The sequence below is a fragment of the Topomyia yanbarensis genome, chromosome 2 (assembly GCF_030247195.1).
Source record: "Topomyia yanbarensis strain Yona2022 chromosome 2, ASM3024719v1, whole genome shotgun sequence".
NCBI lineage: Eukaryota > Metazoa > Arthropoda > Insecta > Diptera > Culicidae > Topomyia > Topomyia yanbarensis.
Window position 1 is genome coordinate 204,484,050 of NC_080671.1, and position 26,510 is coordinate 204,510,559.

A 26,510-nucleotide genomic window follows, 5' to 3' on the forward strand; every position below is an offset into this window, starting at 1 on the left:
TAATAAGAGTTGCTTAGGAAGTGGTTAGTAGGAATTCATACCAATCCGACCCATATTAAAACCTCAACACATGCTAACCATCATTGCCAGCCGCCCCCATGTCCATCGTTCACGGGGAAGGATAAAGGATAAGGTAGACGGGAAGTGTTGATGCTCCACCTACTTAACGGAAGGACGACGATTCATCAGACTCCTCCATAGGTGTCGCGGAGTTGGTGGTTTGGAAGGGTATAAGTTGGAGGCAGACCAAAAGAATCTTAGATTCTATCATTCCAATTATGGCAAAATTCAGCAGCTTTTTTACAATGACAACTGCTCTCTTAATATTTTAAATAAACACGATAAAATAATATAAATACATATGAGGGGCTCAGTACAAGAACGGTTCAACTATAAAAAGCTCGTAATCAGAAAAATGAAAACTTCCTAAAACAGTCTTTTATGTAACCAATATTATTTTTATTTTCATTGTTCTGTTGTCTGAAATATATTTGTACGGAACCAAGGAAGTTTTAACAAAGAATTCGTTTTCGCCTTCTTTTCAAAATATGACTTTTTAGAGAAATCCAAGAAAATATGTTTTCGAAATAAAATATCCATATTTAAAATTTTCGATTACAAGTCACTAAAAAATTCTTCAGCGCATGAAAACCTTTTATAATAGGTAATCTTGCATTTTGATTTTTTTTATTTGGGCCTTTCTTGCACTGAGCTCTTCATATATGAACCCGATTTTTATAGCAGGTACACCCTTTAATTAGAGTGCTCACTAATATATCTCATTCAATGTAAATACTTATAAATACTCAGTTTAATCACCATTCTATGTATCTTTGTTTCGTTAAATTTCAGGGATGGGTCGCGTTCAGTTCCCAAGGTGACCGAATTGCGCTAACGCAGATCGAACAGATGATTGACGGTCAGTACTACAAATTAGGATATTATGACACACAAGCAGATAATCTCACCTGGTTTAACATGGAAAAGTGGGATGGCAGCAAGGTAAGTTTGCAATATATGAATACTAAGCATACGTTCAATATAAATACCACACCACGGATATGCGATCCATGCGGTCGATATGCAAACTTGAGAGAATGTAATTGCGAAATCACTTGTAAACTTTGACAATTGTAAGAGAGCACAAAATATTTCTGCATGCATCCCCAAGTAGCACGCTTTATTACTGTATAGTATTTGTAACTCTCTTGGTAACAACTATGTTATGGAAAAAGCGCACTTTGTTTGTATGTTGTGCAACATGTTCCTAATTGTAACAAAATAATGAAAACAATAGCATTGCCATTTGTCGAGTACTGGGTAGTTGGACAGTTCTGTTTTAGGGTGAAATGGCAAACAAAGAGGCATTTGCAACTTGTTAGACTGTTTGTGCAAGTTAGCAAAGTTTCTGATTAGTTTCACAACTGTTATTGATGTTTGCATACTTAACACTATTATCCAGCTCTATAGTTATATAGTTGCACAATCTGTTTAAAAACCCATGGAAATTCTTTTCAAATATATCCAACAATAAAAAATATTGTGTAGCAGTTGTGCAACATTTAAAACTTTCAACAAGTTGCAATTGCTACTTGGGTCGGTACATCATAAAGATTCACTTACGGTCGTAACTAACAGATGTCAGCAGCGCATGACAACTTTATTTTGCTAGTTTGCGCGGGAAGTCCCATTTTCCACGTTACCTCACTTTACCTTACTTACCCCTACGTAAAGACTTGGTGAGATGCCGCTCCTACTTCAGTGTCTTTGTCGAACAACTTTATTAAAAAAATGGCATTTGTAAAACTTCAGGATATGAAAGAATGGACCTTTCTCTTTCATTTGCACTCAAAAAAGCAAAATAATTGGTCGGGGGGTCTAGAACAACTTCTTATTTTGAAGTTTTTTGTTTGAAAACAGGTTTTTTCAATGGAACTAGTTCACATTTATACCACTAGGGGGCACTTTAGACATTCAAGAATTACTAAAGGGACCATCCATAAATGACGTAGCATTATATGGGGGAGGGGGAGTTTTATATTTTCTGATTATGTGTGTCGACAGGGGGTAGGGGTTCATGTCATGCTACGTAGCTTTTTTAAAGGGGAATAGGGGTTGACCTGATGTCACGACAACCTTACCCATTTCATCTAACTAACATCGTCTTTTATTTTTTTTTTAAATTTTTTACAGTGACAAAGGGGGAGGGTTACCATCAAGCTACGTAATTACCAGGAGGTTATTTAGAGGTTTGTGACGAAATGCGATGGGGGAGGGGGGTTAAAAATCACTCAAAAATGCTACGTCATTTATGGATGATCCCAAACGTGAGTACCTGATGAAACATTTCATTATCTACAACTTTGTAGAATACTATAAATCGATGCAAAATCATCCGAGAAAGTTATTGCAATTTGAGCAGTTTTTAGATTTACACGTGGCCTACCGGTTCATCGATGTACAAAAACTTACGAAAAATTGTTGGGTATAGTTAAACAGTATTTTCAGATGAATTTGAATGTTTGCAAAGTCCCATTTTAAGCGGAAAAAATATATTTTTAAATTCTATGGGTCTTCGGCGCCAATGATGTTTTATGAACCTGGAGGTATAGAAAAGTGTTGACCAAATTCGTTCGATATTCTTACCTTGTTTGAGTTGTTGATGAATATAGTAAGCAGATTTTATTTTTTCCATCAAGTGTCTTGTCTTCTTATTAATTTATTTTCTCTTTTTAGCCAATGGCTAATTTAATCTAAAATTACCCTCCTTTCTGATCAGTTTTTGTGTAATAAAATACAACTGGCTTAAATTCAAAACATTCTAGTTGAATGAACTCAAACAATTACAGCTATTGTAATACACGGCGGATTTCATTGCAACTTTTGAATGAGAATTCCGTTTGTTATTTTCAACATTAAGAGAAAGATGATTAAGTGAGAAAATAACTTGGGTCTATGTTTGTTATCTTTTGGGATAGATTCCATCCATCAGAATGTATAGATGCAGAATTTTGCTTATATGCAAATCGCATTTTATTTCCTAAAGGAACAAATTACACATGATACTAGGAAAAGGGATCTAAATCAAGTTTCAAAATTCCCTTTAAGAAAAATCTCTAGAGTCAAACAAGAAAACATCGCTCTGGACCATACATTCCGTAAATTTTCCAAGCAATTTTAGTCTATCTATTAAAGATTTCTTGCATAACACAGGATAAGAGCGAAGACCACATTTAAAGAAGACTGGCAACTCTGTCCAAAATCTGGAGACAGTAACAGCAACGCCTCTTTTAGGTAAAGGTGGTACCTCAATATTTACTTTTATATTGAGCTCCTTATCTTTGTACAATGGACAAAACCTTTATTTCTCATTTAGGACTATTACGATCTTTGCTCGGTGTATTTCGATTTCGGGATTTATTCACAAAGAGAATTATGACAGTAGGCTTTGACACCTTTCTCCCAGATTATGTATAAAGTTTATTCCTTTTGTAAGTAAACTTTGATTTGAGTAAACTATGTAGAGTATTGCTGCCAAATCGTCCTAGTCCTAGAATTTATCCAGAAAGTTAACAAACTTGAATGCAAATTACATTTAGCCATCTTCCAAAATGGCGAAGAAATGAAGAAACGAATATATTTTTAATAGAAAAAAAAACTTCCTTTTTGCTATATTACACATCATCTTTAAAAAGAGTACCAATTTCGTACAAATTTCATCTACTCTTCTCTGTATCTCCTTGTTCATAAGATGTCGCTTTGTTGGAAACTTTGTCATCGCCCAGATTATTCTAAACACGCTGTTCATTTAAAGCAAACCATATTTTTTACTTATACTCAGTTGCGTTTCAGCTTCGCCTCATCAGAAACCGACACTAACTTACTGTCGGAATAGATTAGCGCTGGCTTGACGCAAATCCCTTAAAACTAAAACACACTTTGTGTTTAAATCGAACGACTGATCAAACGTGATGTCCCGTTAGAGCAGAAGTTCTGTTTATGCCGATGAGACACAGCGATATATACCATAGTGCATATTTTTTACGTTTTCGGGAATCACTTCCTAATCAGTTGGCCCCGTGCGAATCTTAATCTTCAGAGATGCAATTTTTTTATGGATTTTAAATTGGTTGTAAATCTGACGTGGAATGAACCATGCATAGAAAAAATTTCATGTGAAATGACCCATACATAATAAAAAATAAGTTAAATTCTTCAGAATTCGTGTGCTGATTGTGGGAATAAAACAATGAAGTAAAAGCCTTTCCACGAAGGAGATTCCTCGATGATGAATTTAAATTCGGTGTATTTTTTATTTGTTTACGATAAGGTTTTTCTTGCTATTGGGTTGAAACAGAACAATAAATGTCTTTCTCTTTTGAAACTTTTTCAAATATAAATACTACAAACCAATGTTCAAGGTAAATGACCTTATGTAGTAAGACCCGTAAATTTTATGGAACAATAAGTTTCAATTTCGCGAAATGTTTTCATGAAATGTCGATTTTCACAAAGGTGTGGATTTGTTGTTGCACAGTTTCTCGAAATAAAAGGTGTCCCTCATCAAAATGCATCAAAGAAAAACCGCTGTAGAAAATAACCCATTAGCGACCCTTACCCGTTCAATACTATTATCGATACACGAATTTACGATACTACTTCAATACATCAATCCCATTTGAAATGTGCATAGTCAATCCAACTTTTCTCATTACACGTTCAATACTTTTGTCAATGCTCTCTACGATTCACGAAAATATTGAAGTGTAAAGGCTGGGTATTTTCTTTTGAAAATTTGGCCAGAAGTAGTTTAGAGTATGTTGTTTACGCTGTATTTTTATAGCTTTCAGTTTTTCGAAAATTGGAATAAAATGGCATCACCCGAAAAGCAATATCGCGAATTGATTTTGCGCAAGCAACTGAAAATTCCAACTCTCTCATAGGGAGATCGGAAAATATCTCGGAATTCTGCAGTCAACGGTAAGTCATGTGATTAAATGTTACTACCAAAATCTGAGCATCGAACGGACGGAGAAATGTTGTCAAAATGGATGTTCTATTATCAGGATCACAAGTGTGTAGTGAAAGTGGTCCTAATGCTTCGGTCAGGGATGTGGTCAAAAAGTTGAATCTGTCTAAGTATTTCGTTCAGAGAACCAAGGACCTGGATGGACTGCATACGTACAAAGTGCAGAAGGTTCCAAATCGTGACGAACGGAAAAAAACGGTGGGAAAGTCAGGGACCCGGAAACTGTACACCCAGATGCTGACGAAGCTTTAGTTTTCTCATCATGGATGATGAGATTTACATCAAGGCGGACTTCCGGCAGCGTGCAAGGCTACCGTTCTTCACCTCCTAGCACAAGTTTGATGTTCCGAAGTAAGTAAGGAAGCAGAAATTTGCAAAGTTACACGATTAAGCAAGCGATCTGCTCGTTTGGCAAACGGAGTGCGCCGTTCGTGACTTCCGGGACGTGATATACCCCAAAGAGTGTCTACCGAAGCGTTTGCTTCCTCTGTTGAAGCAACACGAGAGCCCTGCGATCTTCTGGTCGGATCTAGCTTCGTGCCACTATTCAAATGTTGTCCTGGAGTGGTACCAAGACAACGGTGTCACTTTCGCACTTACGGACATGAACCGCCCAACGCACAGGAACTCAGGCCCATTGAAAAATGCTTGGCAATTTTAAAGCAGGCACTACGGGGAGTTCACCACAATTATACGAACTCTTATCTGGGGGGGGGAGGTTGGAAAGCTCTAAAAAAGCCTTACGTGAGTAGTGTACGGCCCCATTGTGAAAAAAAACTTCTGTTTTGCTGGAGAAATGCGAACGCGTCATTTCACAGATTATTTGTGTTTGTTGAAACAAAATTTTAAATATCTTGCATTAAAAAAACTTTCTTATTAATAGCTTCTCCATAATGCAATTTCCTACACAGTAAGAATAAAACCAATAAATTTACATTTACTTGTTGAATGTAACACATGTGCTGCATTACCTGTATCTTAACTTTACGTGTGATTTGAAATTTATTCGATTTTCATTTAAATAAAACATAACTTTACGTGCATTTTTAAATGTCATGTAATGGAGAAAAATCGTGGAGTAGTGGAAAATATGTTGTAGCATTGTGTCATGAGTGATGTGATTTTTATTTATGGTAAATTGAACGGAAAATTGTATTAGATTAAGTTTTACGTCAATATTTAATTAATTTCCAAATTACAATATAATTAATATTCATGAATTTTTACTGTGTACATTTGTAATATTTACTACACTTTTACTCCTTTGCTGACAAAAAGCATAAAGTGAGATTTTTTACTTAAAACCACAATTTTATTTTCAGTTCAGTTTGGTGCGATTGACAAAGTAAACCCCAAATTTAGCAACACTGCTTTTCGATAAGGAATGAAATATTGTATGTCGAATTATTCAGCGATGATTACACATTTAGCTCAACATGTAGGATGTGACTTTTATCCGATATAGAGTGGGGACGGATCTAGAAAAAAATTTCGGGGCGTGCTCTCCCCCCCTTGGCTGGTTATCTGAAATTTTAATTTTGAAATGAACATTGTACAATACGTAAAGCGTACTAACCTCATTCAATTAATTAAAATCAGCGAAAATTGAATTTGAAATGATTTTGATTTTGAATCTAAAAGAGAACTAATTTGAATATAAAAGAGAACTAATTTTGTGTGGTTTTTGAAGAAAAAATCGACTGAAGTAGCTGGATAATTGCAAACGACGCGTATTTGTACATTTTCTGGAATGGAAATGCAAGTGTATTTTGACGCTTCTTTTATGTGCATCCTACGAAATGTAAATATTTTTAAGAGCACACCAAGTATTTTTAAACAGTGCGTTTCTTAGTTCATAAAAGTTCATAAAAGCATAAGAGTCCCATATAGATTCTGGTCGAAAATGAGTTATCTGTTAGATTGTATTCAGAATCACCACTACCAGAACACGGTTGTCCCATCCATAAGGCTCAATGAAAATGCAAATCTTGAACAGCGTTTAAGATTTGCATTTTCATTTTTCTCGGCTTTCTGTTTGTTCACAGTTCTCGGCAATCTGTTTTCAATATGGGACTCTTATGCTTTTATGGGAAGTAAAGGTGACCAACGAAAGTCGAATAATTATGCGTAAAATCTAAAGTTTATGCAATATAAACCTAAAACTGTTGCAACAATTTTCACTTCACTTAAATATTCTTTATCCTTGCCACAGGTACCACAGGACAGGACAATTGTGCGACGTGTACTGAGAACTGTTTCCTTGCCGTTGTTTATCTGCATGAGCACCGTTTCCAGCTGCGGCATCCTGGTAGCGATAGCACTCATCGTGTTTAACATATGGCACCGGCACCGGAGGTAAGTGCTCTTAAGCGGAAAATAAACTTAATCCTTTCACACAATGACACTATCCGGACATAGTATTTTTTATAGGTTCATGTGCTACAGTATATTCTCTCTTCTTTTTTCGTAGACGCAACTCTCTAGTGTCAAATTTGTAAATGTATTAGGAGACGTGGTTGTACCATGGAATACACATTCACTAATCAGACTATAAAACTATTAGACGTTTGGTGCCTATAAAGTTTTAAATCAGCCCACGGTACGATGGATGCATGAATTCGATGCTCTTCAATACTACTCAATTGTAGAAGGATGATATCCATAAAATAGTGCCGCATATCAATTGTAACATAGTGCAAGAGCCATATGTCCTGTTATTTAATTGAAGCGGGTTTTATTGATATAGGAAATAGCTTGTTATTTGTAAAACAAATAACCTATATTTCCTACTAGTTTTATTCAAACGGAATGTTTATATGAAATTTACTATCATATTTCACACCTATGGAAAACAAACCATACACCAGCATACTCAGTTCTTATGCGAGTGTTAGTATAGTTTTCAACCCAGACTGTTCGAAGCACCAGATACCATTGCCATTTCAAAATATTCAGCACGAAGATCGATCAACGCTCGTCATAGGGTAATCCAGCCTGGTTTTATCCTATTCCTATCCGCCTTATTTTACCATTCTGCTGATTATTGCAATTAGTATGAAAGAAGTTTAAATAAATAATAGTGCACTAAACAAATATTACAATATTTCTTTTATATTTGATCGAAATAATAAAATGTTTTTAATTCACCGAAACTTTCAAAATAACAATTTTTTTTTGATGTGACTTGTGCGGGTGATTCCGGTTGCAATTTGAAACGCTTTTAATCTACCTAACAGTGTGATGAGACATTTCTTATAACTCTTATCACGCTCTTCGGATATTATATCGTTTGAGAACATTTAGAACTTGATGCTTCGCGATGTTTTTGATAACACATACTACATGAGATAGTGGCAGGACTCAGAGAATCGCTCAAATCAGCATAGGACAACATCAGTGCTAGAAATCTCAAAACAAATCAATGGGAAAGCGAAAAAATGGCCCATAAAATAGACATACCAACGAATTATTGTTAATGCTCTGTTAATAAAATATCTAAATTGTGGTGGGAAAACCAAATTTTTCTAAAGGGGTTATATATTGTACTGAGCCAAAAAAGTCGATTTTTTTTTTGAATCGATTTGAAGTTTATAATTTACTCGAATTTCCAACGCGACTGAGAACTAAGAAATCAACGCTTTTTCTTGAAAAAGTCGATACTAGCAGTGATACCCTTCAAAGATTATCAACAGTGAATATTTCCAGACTTGGTTTTGTTTCCTATTTAAGAACTATTGTGTTTTTTACATCCTAGATTGCATGATTCAGTGATCGAAACCCAAAACTTCATAAAGTATTTGAAATTATTAAATTAAAATTTGTTTTTGCTATTGAAATTGACAAAATGATAGTATCGCCCCTTTGGCGATTGTTTACTTTTTCGGTCCCACCTATCAGCATTGAAGTATCGCCCTTACGTTTTTTTACAATAACTACCGTTCTACACCACCGATTTCGTCCATGTTTTTTTCAATAGCTATCATTGTTACTATTTACAGCTGGTAATCCTAAAAAAATACGAAAATAACAGTTTCGCCTCTAAACTGCTAGCAAAAAAAGTATCGCCCTGTTTGTTTGCATGGAGCGTGGAGGGCGAAACCTTAAATAAACAAACATAAATACAGTTTCGCCCGTTGTATTTTTTGCTGTAGTTTAAGAAAGCATTATCGTAGAATCCAAATTTTCAGGTTAATTTGTTGCGTTTTAAAGCCCTCATTCGCATGTATGAAAAAAGCCTTATGTTTACATTTGTAAGTATCGCCCTTTACACAAAAAAGCGTTGAAATTAAATCGCAGCTCCTGATATCACGCTATCTCTGAAGTGCATGCGTGCATAGTTCCAAATTTTACTTCGACATCGACTTTTTCTAAAGGTGACTTCCCAGTAGTATCCTTGATTTGAATTATTATCGCTAATCCTAATGCCAAAGAACAAATAAAACCTCTCGAAAACGAACCGTTTGGGAAAATCATCATCATTACTGGAATTTTCATTTTCATGAATCTTTTCGATAACCTTCCGTCACTTGCGTTAATGCACTGGGTGCACAGTGCTCTGAAAATCTAGCGAAATCGTCTTAGGGCACTAGCGGGTCTAATTCAGAGCTATCTGCGCCGCGAGTTAAATCTGTAAAGAATACTTAAAATTAATTTCTATTCCATAATTTTCAGTTCAGCAATTCGAGAGATCGTGCTCACCGTAAGCCATGAAAAATAGACTACGTTGTGAAGCGATGGTCACTATTTATTAAAAAATCACGGTTAAATAAAAAATTAAACTATTAAAAAATTTCAAATAGTTTATAATTTTCACAAACTTATTAGTAAAAATTGTTTAATAAGCTTTCATAATATTGTTTAGGAAAAAAGCTGAAAATTTCAGTATTTTCTCTATCTGCAACATATAAACCCTTAAGTATACCAATTAATTGGTATACGAATTGGAATAGGTTCGCCAAATTTTGGAAGAAGTCTATAAAATAACCACTTGAAAGCTACCTAAAAATTGTTGTAGTTCGATGCAATAAAAAATCCCCAAAAATGAAATGTACCTATTAATGTGAAACACAGTGAATAATACATACAATAAAAACCCATTTTTATCAATCTCATGGTGTATTTTAGGCATACAAAATGGGGACATTGACTAAATCGGGCAATTTTTTTCTTTATAATAAACTGAAGCTGTTAAAATATTCTTCCCGTCCCTTGATGTAGTCTGATAACTGTTTCGGATTATGATGAACTTTTTATTTTTGCATATTTCCATCTTCATGATAGGGAAAACATGCTCAAGAAAGGATTTACTCGAATTCAGTCTTGTTCGTCTGCTAGAGCCCATCAAACATATGTTCATATTTGGCTGATAAAATTAGTGTTTCAATGTATTATAATAGATATTCAGCATTCGAAGAAGTTTCTTGTGAACGAGTGTAGAACGACTTTGTTTCTACTTACTTGAAGTCAGCGGCGTAGCCAGAAATTCGGTTTGGTGGGGGTTTGGTGAAAATCGATCTTACTGTCCAAACGGCATAATTCCAAAACCATAATTTTTGAAGTTTTAAAATTATGCAGAATTATTTTTCAGAAAATAGTAACAGAGTTCGTGTCTTTAGCGATTTTGTTGAGACTTTATTGTAGTCATGAATATTAACCTGAGAAAATTCACCATATATACTTCTTGGACGATATACCGTCAAAATTATTTTATCAAATGATGCGCTGCTTAACGTTTGTAAGACTCATCAAAGATACTAAACCTCCGAAATCGGCGGTTTCAAAATGATGCTATCTTGACCTTAAATTACTGTTTTTGAACATTTTACCTATACATATAATTGGTCATACAACAAAAATCAAATGCTCATCAAAATCGATCAGAACCTGCTAGAGTCGAATGGAAATCGTCATTTTTCATAAATTTCTCTCTACATTCGGAAAGTGTTATCCTCGTTATTAATCATATTACGTTTTTGTCTCAATTCGACGCATTCCCAAAATAAAAACCTGTTTTAATCCACCTAGTGGTGCAATTGTGCTTTTCTCATTTGTCTAGACTACGATTCCATGGCTGGTTATGTTCAATACAATGGTGGAAATGAATATTACATGTTCAGTACGATCTGCTCATACATACAATGGATCGATAGCCACGATCTTGAGATACTATGTGATACTGAAACATCGCTTGAAACCAGCTGCGGATCATGGAGAAAGATCCGAGAGGTCCGGGTCCTGCCGAAAATTTTCAACTTGTTTAGATATCTTAAACTAGTTTTAATTTTAAAGTAGCAACCCCTCACTGCATACTTCCTCCAGGCCGGTATGATTGACGATTTTTAGAGTGATTGCATAACCTTTCTATATCAGAAAGGCAAAAATGTACCAATGTCCAAAAAAGCCAATTTTTGTCAAACATCTCAATGTTTCATGCATTTTAAAGTCATTTGGCATCAAAAATACAAATTTGATTTTGAAAATTTTTCATTTCAGTTTATATGGGAATTAGCTGTGTGATTGCACTCTTCAACTCGTAACTCCGGAACTCCAATCAATAAAAAATTCAATAGCAGCCGATGGGAAGGTTGTACCTTTCATTTGAGACTAACTTTGTGCAAATCGGACCCATCTCTTAGAAACAAAGGCCACATTTTTTTTCCACATACAAACATACATACACACACAGACATTTTCCGATCTCGACGAACGCAGTCGATTGGCATATGACACTCGGCCCTCCGGGTCGGGATTAGATTGACGAGTTTTAGAGTGAATGAGAAAGGCAAAAACATTTTTAGCAAATGTGGAAAGTTATGTATTTTTTGGTGAGCAGTTCTATGTTTCATAGACATTGAATCAATTTTAACTTCGCTTCCTATTAAATAAAGACCCTTATTACAGTACATCTCTACAAAAACGAGCTCAATTTAAAAATAAATCTGAGGATTATGATTGATTACAGAACTCTGGAATTTTCTATTGGAATGTTTTCAGGCAGGAATTTGATATTGATGCAATTAGACAACTGTGAAATCAAGACCAATAGATCAGTTACATATCAGGACCCCATTCCGACAATTTATCAAAAGTCCTCATGATATTTACAACAACAGGTTATCAATCTACGGATCAAATAATTGTTAATGTAATATTGAATTAAATCAGTCAGCGTCAATAAATTTTCAACTTCAATCCAATATTTTTTTTTGGTGTGGTGGGGGGGGAGGGTTGTATGGTGTTAAACCGCAAAACCTTCTCTTGGCTACGCCGTTGTTTGGAGTTATTTATTTCGCTTTTCCTTTTCCGATATGTTTCAGATCGATCCGATGGTAATAAGTTAGAAGAATTGCAGTCAGAAGGTTCGAACAAATGAACATTTTTGCACTGATAAGTTATCAAGTTCCATCCAGACAACTTGGAAGTGTTTGGTGATTTTTTCTAGCGGTTGTAGATAGAAAAAAGAAATACAAAATTCGTTTTATCGAAATAATGTTTGGCTAATTTCAATGGATTATTACAATAAATAGGCGACAAAGAGTAATCCACAAACAATAAGCCATAACTTTTAAAGTATTCAAAATAGATATTTGAAGTCTTTAGTAAAGTTTTTGCAGAAGTAAGAGCTACAAATTTGTTGAAAGCATCATTTCACTTCCAAGAAAATTTGTGAAAATATCTCACTCATAAGGGGATTAATCAGCAAAAGCACAATACCAAATGAAAGGGTATATTGCCTCCAATAAATTCTCCGAAGATACTATTGACCTAAAATAAGCCGCTTTGGCGTTAATAATAGATTACATGTTTTTGGTCATATTTCTGGCAATGGGAAATGCTAAAAATATTTCGTCCGCATTTAATGTTAAATATCTCTTTTGATAATAGTCCGATTTCAACAATCTATAGCTTGTTCGAAAGGTATTCGTTAAAGCTGTCTAAAAACTATATTGTCAATTTCGGCAGATAATTCAAAAAAACTGCAAAAAACGCCATTTTTACGCATTCATATCTTGGAAACTAAACATCAGAATCAAAAACAAATTAATAGCGCTCTTACTGTTTTTTAGTTCTATCATTTAAAATTGGTTTGGATAAGATCGGTTCAGCCATTGCTGAGAAACACGAATGAGAATTTGTCCGTTACATACACACACAGACACACACACAGATATTGTCCCAAATCGTCGAGCTGAGTCGATTGGTATATAAGACTCGGCCCTCCGGGCCTCGGAAAAAATCTTGAAAGTTTGAGCGAATTCTATACATTTCTTTTATAAGAAACTAGCTAATACCCATCGCGCTTTGCTGCGACTTTCAACGGAATAGGAGGAAAACACAATTTGTTCCGAAGCGCCATCTGGCGGGCAGATAATCCCCAACCAATAGCACACAAACACGCTCCATAACAAATGCCTTCTCTGTACAAATTTTTACGGCAATCGGTAAAGCCGTTTGGGAGTCTATAAATCATATACATACAAACTTTGACTTTTATATATAGATAGATAGATAGATAGATAGATAGATAGATAGATAGATAGATAGATAGATAGATAGATAGATAGATAGATAGATAGATAGATAGATAGATAGATAGATAGATAGATAGATAGATAGATAGATAGATAGATAGATAGATAGATAGATAGATAGATAGATAGATAGATAGATAGATAGATAGATAGATAGATAGATAGATAGATAGATAGATAGATAGATAGATAGATAGATAGATAGATAGATAGATAGATAGATAGATAGATAGATAGATAGATAGATAGATAGATAGATAGATAGATAGATAGATAGATAGATAGATAGATAGATAGATAGATAGATAGATAGATAGATAGATAGATAGATAGATAGATAGATAGATAGATAGATAGATAGATAGATAGATAGATAGATAGATAGATAGATAGATAGATAGATAGATAGATAGATAGATAGATAGATAGATAGATAGATAGATAGATAGATAGATAGATAGATAGATAGATAGATAGATAGATAGATAGATAGATAGATAGATAGATAGATAGATAGATAGATAGATAGATAGATAGATAGATAGATAGATAGATAGATAGATAGATAGATAGATAGATAGATAGATAGATAGATAGATAGATAGATAGATAGATAGATAGATAGATAGATAGATAGATAGATAGATAGATAGATAGATAGATAGATAGATAGATAGATAGATAGATAGATAGATAGATAGATAGATAGATAGATAGATAGATAGATAGATAGATAGATAGATAGATAGATAGATAGATAGATAGATAGATAGATAGATAGATAGATAGATAGATAGATAGATAGATAGATAGATAGATAGATAGATAGATAGATAGATAGATAGATAGATAGATAGATAGATAGATAGATAGATAGATAGATAGATAGATAGATAGATAGATAGATAGATAGATAGATAGATAGATAGATAGATAGATAGATAGATAGATAGATAGATAGATAGATAGATAGATAGATAGATAGATAGATAGATAGATAGATAGATAGATAGATAGATAGATAGATAGATAGATAGATAGATAGATAGATAGATAGATAGATAGATAGATAGATAGATAGATAGATAGATAGATAGATAGATAGATAGATAGATAGATAGATAGATAGATAGATAGATAGATAGATAGATAGATAGATAGATAGATAGATAGATAGATAGATAGATAGATAGATAGATAGATAGATAGATAGATAGATAGATAGATAGATAGATAGATAGATAGATAGATAGATAGATAGATAGATAGATAGATAGATAGATAGATAGATAGATAGATAGATAGATAGATAGATAGGGGGCAGCAGGGACAGGAAGGACAGGAGTCTAGGGGCCTAACGAACCTCCCCCCCCCCCCCACAGCCCTACTGCGAGTTGGGGAGTTTTGCTAGGATATGGTGGAGCTAAAATTGGGCTCTTCTGAACCTCTAAAAAAAGCCATAACTCCGAAAGCAGCTCCGACGAAGCGAGTCTGTGCCGCTTCTGCTAAGATCCTAAGATTCCAATAATCTAAGATCTGGGCAATAAAAGCACTCTAGCCCAACCGGAGTGACAACTGGCGCATCAGGATCGACGCCAGTAACATCTTGATTATGGTATACTGGCCATGGCGAACGGCAACGGACAGGACACGGATGACGAAAAGGATGGCGACTTAGGGCTGACAGGCGTGCTGTTCTACTCCCTGAGTAAGGAAGGATGAAACCGACTTGAAATGGCGAGTGGGCTAACAGCATGGCTGCCTCCGTTCCAACAAAACCCTGGCAGGTCTCCGGGTACGTTCGAAACTCGCCATCATTTGGTTGGTGGTACTAGGTTCGGTTGAAGCATTCCCGATTTACGCCGATCCGGCTCTGAACACTACTCCCCATGAGAGATGGTGTCAACCCTTGCATGACCTCACTGCTGCTTTTCGGCAGCATAGATAATCATGGGATCGCGAGAGGCGACTATGTGCAGCGAGTGGAGATAGCGGCCCGGAGTTGGGACCCAATAAAATAAAATGGAGAAACAACAAGCAACCGATATAAATGGAACAGGCACGGCAAATCCGTTTGCCAGAGGTGGGTTGGTGAGGTCACCACCACCAATAGTAGTTGAAGTCACCCAGCAAGAGCAGGAGGAGGGGAAGCCGAAGCAACAGCAACAGCAGCAACAAAAACAGCCGGAGCAGAGCGGAAGGAGCTACACCCCACAAACGCCAAAGGTAGTGGTAGCGAGGCACTTGGTGGAGGAGCTCCACAAGTTCGTGGACATGAGAAACAATGTCCACAAAGACATTAAGGAGATGGTCATCAAAATCCGGAAGGCGCTACTATCTGCCGTGAAAGAGTACGATACGGCAACGCAGAGGGCAGATTCAGCTGAGCGAGCATCCGCGTCGGCTAAGGCCACTATCCTCCTAGCCCCTCCGAAACAGGTTAAGGAAAGGCAGATTGGAGTGGAGAACACGCCAGTTCCCATAACTCCAAAGAGGACAAGATCCTCGCCAGGAGAAGAAAGACCAGGCGGGTCAAAGAGGCAGACGCTCGAGGATGCTGTTGCTGCCGAAGAAAAGGACGCCACCTTACAGGGTGAAAGCTGGAACACCGTTGTAGGTCGGAAGGAGAAACGCGGGAAACAGCAAAAAAAGAAGGAGGAGCGAAAAGGGGAGCAGAAGAGGAAATCAGAATCCTCGGCTCGTCAGAAGGCGCCTAAGGGAGAAGCCGTGCTCGTCAAAGCAAATGATGAGACTACGTACGCAGCACTGCTCAAAAAGGTCAGAGAGGACCCGGAGCTGAAAGATTTGGGGGAAAACGTGTTAAGAGTCAGGCGTACCCAAAAAAATGAAATGCTCCTCGAGCTTAAGAAGAATACTACGTCTAGTAGCTCTGCCTTGCAGGAGACTATAACTAAATCAATGGGTGGAAAGGCAGAAGTTAAAGCCTTATGCCCGGAGATGGTAATCGTGTGCAAAGACCTCGACGAAATAACGACGGAAGACGAGCTGAGAGGTGCTATGAAGCAACAGTGCAAACTGGGCGAGGTGCACATGACGATCCGGTTAAGGAAGGGATACGGAGGAACGCAGATAGCGATGATACGTTTACCGGTAACCGCTGCAGACAAGGCACTGGAGGTAGGTAAGGTTACAGTTGGATGGTCGAGATGCCTACTGAGAGCCGTCCCACGAGTAAACAAACAAGCAGAGAAATGCTTCAAATGTTTAGGCTTTGGACATTTAGCAGGGGCTTGCAAAGGCCCGGACAGATCCGGGATGTGCTGGAAATGCGGAGAGACGGGCCATCTTGCGAGAGACTGCACGCAGAGGCCGAAGTGCTTGGTTTGCACCCCAGCGGAAGGAAACGACCATCAGACGGGTGGCTTTAAATGCCCAGCGTACAAGAAGGCGACTGCAGGCCAACGGTGATGGAGATGACCCAGATAAACCTGAATCACTGTGATACCGCACAGCAACTGTTGTGGCAGTCTACGACAGAAACTATGTGCGATGTCGCTTTGATCGCAGAGCCTTATCAAGTCCCCCCTAATAACGGTAACTGGGTGGCGGATAGATCAGGAACCGCAGCGATACAAGTAATGGGACGATTCCCTATCCAAGAAGTGGTAGAACGTTCCTATGAGGGTTTCGTGATAGCCAAAATCAACGGCATCTTCGTATGTAGCTGTTACGCTCCCCCAAGGTGGACAGTAGAGCAGTTCAGCCTAATGCTGGAGCAGTTAACCGAGCAGTTGATCGATCGGAAGCCGGTAGTCATTGGTGGTGACTTCAACGCCTGGGCTGTGAAATGGGGCAGTAGAGTAACCAACACAAGAGGGTGTATCCTGCAGGAAGCTCTAGCGAAGTTAGACGTACGATTGTGCAATGAAGGCCCTGTTAGTACATTTCGGAGAGACGGGAGGGTGTCTATCATAGACGTCACATTCTGTAGTCCCTCATTGACGGCGAACATGGATTGGAGAGTATGCGAAACGTATACGCATAGTGACCACCAGGAGATTCGCTACCGTATCGGCCAACGGAACCCCGCGGCAATACAGAGAAGGGTGACCGGCGAACGAAAGTGGAAGACGAAAGCCTTCAACAAAGACCTCTTTGTTGAGGCACTTCGGCCGAACGGCGGGACCGAGAACGTGGATGCGGCTGACCTAACAAGAAGGATTGTGGCGGCTTGTGACGCCACAATGCCGCGAAAACTGGAACCACGCAACAAACGGCGTCCAGCTAACTGGTGGAACGAGACGCTTAGTACGTTACGCGCTGCTTGTCTCAGAGCCAGAAGGCGGGCCCAAAGAGCAAGGTCGGAACCAGATAGAGAAGAGCATAAGGCATCGTTTCGGGAAGCTAGGGCCGCTCTAAAACGGGAGATCAGACTTAGCAAGTCAGAGTGCCACAAGGAGCTATGCCGAGAAGTAGACGCCAATCCCTGGGGTGACGCATACCGAGTCGTGATGGCGAAAATGAAGGGTCCGACGACGCCAGCCGAAATGTGTCCGAGCAAGCTGAAGATAATCGTCGAGGGTCTTTTCCCGAAGCACGATCCAACTATATGGCCACCGTCACCGCACGGCGAGGAAGAAGGAACAAACATGGATCACGACGAGCTAGTAGAAGCATCGAAGCGCCTAAAACCAAAGAAAGCCCCTGGTCCGGATGGAATACCAAACGTGGTACTGAAAGCTGCGATCCTGGCATATCCGGACATGTTCAGGATAGTGATGCAGAAGTGCCTAAATGAAGGCAACTTCCCCGAAATGTGGAAGGTCCAGAAGCTGGTGTTGCTGCCGAAGCCAGGGAAGCCACCTGGCGACCCGACCTCGTACAGACCCATATGCCTGCTGGATACACTCGGAAAACTCCTGGAAAGGATCATTCTTAACAGGTTGACGAAATTCGCGGAAGGTGAGCGCGGACTGTCCAAGATGCAGTTTGGTTTCCGCAAAGGAGCATCGACAGTGGATGCAATTCGGATAGTGCTCGAGAGTGCCGAGAAGTCATCTAAACAGAAGCGAAGAGGAGATCGATACTGCGCTGTGATCACGATAGATGTGAAGAACGCGTTCAACAGTGCCAGCTGGGAAGCCGTCGCTGCAGCGCTGCATAGAATGAGGGTTCCCGACTATCTGTGCCAGATCCTGAAGAGCTACTTTCAGAGCAGAGTGCTACTGTACGAGACGAGCGAAGGACAGAAGTCATTGCGTGTCACAGCGGGCGTTCCTCAGGGCTCCATTCTCGGTCCAACCCTTTGGAATGGGATGTACGATGGGGTCTTAACGCTGCAGCTGCCTAGGAATGTGAAAATCGTAGGTTTCGCGGACGACGTGTCACTAACGGTGATGGGTGAGACACTTGAAGAAGTGGAGGTGTCGGTGACGGAGACAATAGACGCGATCGAGAGCTGGATGAACGGGGTCAAGCTGCAAATAGCTCACCACAAGACGGAGGTGTTGTTGGTCAGTAATTGCAGATCGGTCCAACGGATGCAGATCGACGTCGGAGGGCACGTGATTGCATCGAAACGTGCATTGAAGCAATTGGGAGTTATAATCGACGACCGGTTGAGCTTCAACAACCACGTTGATTACGCCTGTGAAAAGTCGGCGAAGGCAACGAACGCAATAGCGAGAATCATGCCAAACGTCGGCGGTCCGAGAAGCAGCACGAGACGTCTACTATCTACTGTTTCATCATCGATACTCCGATATGGGGTTCCTGCCTGGAGTGCTGCGCTGAAAACCAAGCGGAACCGTGAAAAGCTAAACAGGACATTCCGACTGATGGCCGTACGAGTCGCGAGTGCCTACAGAACAATATCGTCGGAGGCAGTATGCGTTATCGCCGGGATGATCCCCATCTGCATTACCCTGGCGGAGGACGTGGAATGCTATCAGCGGAGAAATGCACGTAACGCTAGGAGACAGGTTCGAGCGGACTCGTTGGCTAAATGGCAACAGGAGTGGGACAACGCGGAGAAAGGAAGGTGGACCCACCGACTCAGTATCGGCCTGGGTACATAGGAAGCATGGAGAGGTGAACTTCCATTTGACGCAGTTTTTGTCCGGGCACGGATGCTTCCGGAAGTACTTGCATCGGTTTGGACATGCTTCGTCACCCCTTTGCCCGGGTTGTGCGACCGTGCAGGAGACACCGGAACACGTGGTCTTCGAATGCCCTAGATTCGAAGAAGTTCGTAGGGGTATACCTGGTATGACAGTGGACAATATCGTCGAAGAGATGTGCCGTGACGAACATACCTGGGACGCTGTCAACAGAGTGGTCTCGAGCATACTCTCCGAGTTGCAGAGGAAGTGGCGTAGAGACCTACAAGAAACCGCAAATCGGGTTTCGAGAGAAATTCCGCCGCCGGGGAACTCTCCAACTGTGTAGACTAGGTCCACCGCCGGGGACCAGTTGAGTAGTGCGTGATGTAGCACCGAGTTGGGTCGTCGGGGCGCCTGGGAACCGGACGTCAAGCTTCACCGGAATCGCTGAACCGACCTCGACATCCTTCCGGGTAGCTCGTGAGTAGGCTATATCCACCGCCGGGGATTGGACCGAGTAGACCGCGTCGCAGAGCTAGCAGTGGGTCGTTGGGGCGCCGGTGAACCGGAAGTTACGCTCCAACCGGAATCGCCGGATAGACCTCAGCACCTACTGTATGGCCCGTTGAGTAGGCTAGATCCACCGCCGGGGACTAGATCGAGTAGATCGGGCGAAACGGAACGAGATGAAGCCAAAGGGCTCATGAAATTGTGGTGAATCAGACAGTCAGAAGTTTGCCGCTCAGACTGTACTCGTAGGGGAGGAGTACTAAGCCTCGACTCACAGCCAGCTCCGCTAGTAATGCCGTAAGGTAGTGCCGGGGAGGAATCAGGTTCTGGGCAAGAGCAGTGGTTTTTAGCGGGTCGGGTGATGGCAGCCCAAACCCGTTCCCTGACAATGGGGTTTTTGTACATTTTTCCTCACTCAGGGTTTTTCTGAAATTTTTTTTACTGCTCTCTAAAAAAAAAAAAAGATAGATAGATAGATAGATAGATAGATAGATAGATAGAAAGATAGATAGATAGATAGATAGATAGATAGATAGATAGATAGATAGATAGATAGATAGATAGATAGATAGATAGATAGATAGATAGATAGATAGATAGATAGATAGATAGATAGATAGATAGATAGATAGATAGATAGATAGATAGATAGATAGAAAGATAGATAGATAGATAGATAGATAGATAGATAGATAGATAGATAGATAGATAGATAGATAGATAGATAGATAGATAGATAGATAGATAGATAGATAGATAGATAGATAGATAGATAGATAGATAGATAGATAGATAGATAGATAGATAGATAGATAGATAGATAGATAGATAGATAGATAGATAGATAGATAGATAGATAGATAGATAGATAGATAGATAGATAGATAGATAGATAGATAGATAGATAGATAGATAGATAGATAGATAGATAGATAGATAGATAGATAGATAGATAGATAGATAGATAGATAGATAGATAGATAGATAGATAGATAGATAGATAGATAGATAGATAGATAGATAGATAGATAGATAGATAGATAGATAGATAGATAGATAGATAGATAGATAGATAGATAGATAGATAGATAGATAGATAGATAGATAGATAGATAGATAGATAGATAGATAGATAGATAGATAGATAGATAGATAGATAGATAGATAGATAGATAGATAGATAGATAGATAGATAGATAGATAGATAGATAGATAGATAGATAGATAGATAGATAGATAGATAGATAGATAGATAGATAGATAGATAGATAGATAGATAGATAGATAGATAGATAGATAGATAGATAGATAGATAGATAGATAGATAGATAGATAGATAGATAGATAGATAGATAGATAGATAGATAGATAGATAGATAGATAGATAGATAGATAGATAGATAGATAGATAGATAGATAGATAGATAGATAGATAGATAGATAGATAGATAGATAGATAGATAGATAGATAGATAGATAGATAGATAGATAGATAGATAGATAGATAGATAGATAGATAGATAGATAGATAGATAGATAGATAGATAGATAGATAGATAGATAGATAGATAGATAGATAGATAGATAGATAGATAGATAGATAGATAGATAGATAGATAGATAGATAGATAGATAGATAGATAGATAGATAGATAGATAGATAGATAGATAGATAGATAGATAGATAGATAGATAGATAGATAGATAGATAGATAGATAGATAGATAGATAGATAGATAGATAGATAGATAGATAGATAGATAGATAGATAGATAGATAGATAGATAGATAGATAGATAGATAGATAGATAGATAGATAGATAGATAGATAGATAGATAGATAGATAGATAGATAGATAGATAGATAGATAGATAGATAGATAGATAGATAGATAGATAGATAGATAGATAGATAGATAGATAGATAGATAGATAGATAGATAGATAGATAGATAGATAGATAGATAGATAGATAGATAGATAGATAGATAGATAGATAGATAGATAGATAGATAGATAGATAGATAGATAGATAGATAGATAGATAGATAGATAGATAGATAGATAGATAGATAGATAGATAGATAGATAGATAGATAGATAGATAGATAGATAGATAGATAGATAGATAGATAGATAGATAGATAGATAGATAGATAGATAGATAGATAGATAGATAGATAGATAGATAGATAGATAGATAGATAGATAGATAGATAGATAGATAGATAGATAGATAGATAGATAGATAGATAGATAGATAGATAGATAGATAGATAGATAGATAGATAGATAGATAGATAGATAGATAGATAGATAGATAGATAGATAGATAGATAGATAGATAGATAGATAGATAGATAGATAGATAGATAGATAGATAGATAGATAGATAGATAGATAGATAGATAGATAGATAGATAGATAGATAGATAGATAGATAGATAGATAGATAGATAGATAGATAGATAGATAGATAGATAGATAGATAGATAGATAGATAGATAGATAGATAGATAGATAGATAGATAGATAGATAGATAGATAGATAGATAGATAGATAGATAGATAGATAGATAGATAGATAGATAGATAGATAGATAGATAGATAGATAGATAGATAGATAGATAGATAGATAGATAGATAGATAGATAGATAGATAGATAGATAGATAGATAGATAGATAGATAGATAGATAGATAGATAGATAGATAGATAGATAGATAGATAGATAGATAGATAGATAGATAGATAGATAGATAGATAGATAGATAGATAGATAGATAGATAGATAGATAGATAGATAGATAGATAGATAGATAGATAGATAGATAGATAGATAGATAGATAGATAGATAGATAGATAGATAGATAGATATAGATAGATAGATGTAAAACGTTTAATCGCAACTTTCGCAGGTAAAAATGCAAACAAAAGAAATGTATAATACATCATTTTCCTCGTTTTTTAATTGCGAAAACAGCTGGGTAAGTGAAAGTATGGAATTTATTGAATCAATGATACACAAATTGGTTTGAACAAAAAAAAACCTGTTCTGATCCACCTAATGGAGTAATTGTGCCTTTCTCATTTATCCAATAGCAAGTTATATTCAATATATTCGTAAAAATGTCTATTACATTCTTATTACAATTTGCACATATTAACAAGGGCACGTCTGCCTCGAACCTGATGAGCAACATGTTGACGATGGCGTCCTTGGAACAAAAAATATATTACACTGAAACCTCCATTTACGAACCAAACCGGGGGTTCGTAAATTGAATTAGTTCGTAAAAAAGTGTTTGTTATTTGGGATTTAGTTCGTAAAAAAAGTTTGCTTCACATTCTTATTAATAATCGTTGGTTGAGCAATATTCTCGATCACCCTGACAATATGGGTATTTTTGGAACAAGCTTGACAAGTAGATGCTGAAAATGGACAATTGGAACCGTTTTGAAATTCAAGATTGCGACTTCCGGTTGAGCAATATTCTCGATAACCCTAACAATATGGGTATTTTTGGAACGGGCTTGACAAGTGGGTACTGAAAATGGGCAATTGGAACCGTTTTGCAATCCAAGATGGAGACTTCCAGTTGAGCAATATTTTCGATAACCCTAACAATATGGATACTTTTGGAACTTCATGCTGTAATATACGAACTCAAACTTTCCAAAAAGAGTTTGTTATTTCGAATTTAGTTCGTAAAAAAAGAGTTCGTTATTTCGAATTTAGGTCGTAAAAAAAGTTACGTAAATCGAATATTACGTAAAAAAAGAATTCGTAAATGGAGGTTTCAGTGTATTTAAGTGGATAAATCAACATGAATTAAATGTTGTCTTCGTGTTACCATATTTTCGAATGCAGTGGGAGGGAAAAGGGATTATAACTGTAAAAGAGGATGTGAGAGAGGCCTAGTTGGTGAAAATAGATTCAGTCATCACCGAATCCGATGTGACTTTAATTCTGGAATATGCCCGGTACCTTCTTTCGGTTTAAATTCCTATGTAACCGTAGTAACTCCGGAATCAATAGTCAGATCTGCATGAAATTCACTAGCGGTCAATGGGTGTATTGTATTTATCATTTGAAACCAAGTTTGTAAAAATCAGTCAAGAATTTACTGAGCAATAGGTGTGACATTATCTTACGAACTTTGATAGTACCCCGAGAGTATCAATATCCATCATAGGTGGTCATTTTTTTGTTTTGATTATAGAGGTTTTAACCTTAGGGTAATTCGCCTCTTTGTCGGGTTAGAGAAATCTTTTTAAAAAAATCTCTAACCTTATGTGCGGGTTTCGGAATTGAAGCCAGGTGAGCTGGGTATAAGGCAATCAATTTACCAACTGCGCTATCTCCACCCCTTTAAGAGGTGGATAATATCACCTTGATTGGTTTTTAGTGATCTAGGCCCGCTAATCCAAGTAATGTTAAATCCGTTTCAATATGTATTGCATCATTTCAGGGGCGGATCCAGAAAAAAAAATTCGGGAGGGGTCCGAAATTTTGATTTTGGAATGAACATTGTACAATACGTTATGCGTAAAAACTTCACTTAATGAAAATTAGTGTTGGTGGTCAAATTTGGTTTGAAATGATTTTAAGTTTGAAACTAATATAAAATAGAAACTAATTCAACATTTCTCAACAAGTTGAAAATTTTCGGTGGGGGTCCGGACCCCCAGGAACCTCCCCCTGAATCCGCCACTGTATCATTTGGACATCTGTATTGTGCAAGTTTACATGGGCATTTGCTATGTGTCTGCTGTCTTCAATCCGTAATTCCGGAACCGGATGTAGGATCAACAAAAATACAATAGCAGCTTGTGGGAGCGTTAGAACCGTTCATTTGAAACTAAGTTTGTGAAAATCGGTTCAGCCGTCTCTGAGAAAATTGTGCGGCTTTATTTGACACAAACATGCACCCACAGAAATTTTGCGGTCTCGACGAATTGAATCGAATAGTATGTGGCACTTAGCCCTCTGGGACTCGATTGGCAGCTTGATTTTTTGGAGTGATTGCCTAATATGTATATTAGAAAGCCAAAAATCATTTATATTTCCAAGCCAAACTAATTTCCTATCTGTATTGCAGAATAGATTTGTTTCGTAATGTAATATTTGATAGGTCGATTGATTTGAGATATCAACTAATGAAAGTAGTATTGTTTGTGAAATCTTGGTTCTGGTTGTAGCTTCGCCAAACGGTTGACTGCTCATCAGTTTTAGTTTGGCTCAGAGCTCAAAAAAATTGACTTCGCTGCATGAACTTGAAAGAAAACGAAATTCAATTCGTGCCCGCTGCGATGAATGAAATTTTTATTCTTTTCCATCGTCATTCGTTCTCCCGACGCAGCGCTTTCAGGTACGGACATGTTCGATTTCAGAAGCAAAGTGAATTTTATTTCTATACTAGCTCTGAGAGGGATTTTTTGAGCAAAAGTGCACCAGATATAGATTACGCAGTTCACTTATGCTCGAAAATGTAGAAGATGGTAACTTCTGCCTTCAAACTGTCGACATAATAACAAATGAATGATTTGGTTGGTGAATGAATTTATATTTCCTCTGCACTCAAGCGTTCGATTCTGCATGAAATTTCAGTCAGTTGGAAAGTGAATGAATGAGGGAGGCGTTGAATCTGAATGTCGGTTTCAGTAAATGCAAGCAGAAATAGGTAGCTGATTTTGAATTTTCGTAGCACTGGTTTGGCTATGTAAATATTTTTTCGTAATAGATGTTCAAGAACTTGGGAAGCATGTTTGGTTATATTCAATATGATGCTGCTTGAATAGTACTTCTAACATTAATAGTCTTATTTCAGCAACAATTATTAGCTGACAATTAGGCAACATATATATTTAGGAAATCTAAACGAATCTGATTTTTTCAGATTTGGACGAATATGCAGCTGACAAGTCCATACAAGTAACAAATAGTGTTATAACTAGTGTATTAGGAAAAGATTGAATATTTAAAATAACTCATTTGCTCCTTTTATAAACTGGCTGTCCAGAAATGGACGAAAGCAAACAGAACAAAATCAAATATGCTTTTTAATTATTCGATTTGTTTGAAATACACAAATAACATCAATTTGAAGGAACAATGCGAACAATCAACTAGTTCGCTGTGGACGTGTGTGTCAAAGATCTATTTTGCGGAGAGTACAGTCGCAATGAGACGAGAAGGTATTTATGGAACATTGTTGCCATGTTTGTTACTATTTCAAGCAGGGTACCGTCAATGCACATATTTACGTTATAGAGTGAACGATACCATTACATTATACGATTGATAGATTATAGTGAAGACCCGATTTGATCAGCCCCCGATTTTGTCAGCTTTTTGACCCGATTTTTTCAGCCT

The 26,510-nt window shown here is 37.6% G+C and overlaps 1 protein-coding gene across 1 annotated transcript in view; it reads left to right on the plus strand.

Annotated features, from left to right (window-relative positions):
• Positions 1–26,510, plus strand: part of LOC131682747 (gamma-aminobutyric acid type B receptor subunit 1) — a 508,949-nt gene that overhangs the window by 402,333 nt on the left and 80,106 nt on the right. The window contains exons 9-10 of the mRNA XM_058964464.1: positions 853–1,002; positions 7,242–7,384. Coding sequence (XP_058820447.1) covers positions 853–1,002; positions 7,242–7,384 — 293 coding nt within the window. The remainder of the gene's footprint in view (positions 1–852; positions 1,003–7,241; positions 7,385–26,510) is intronic.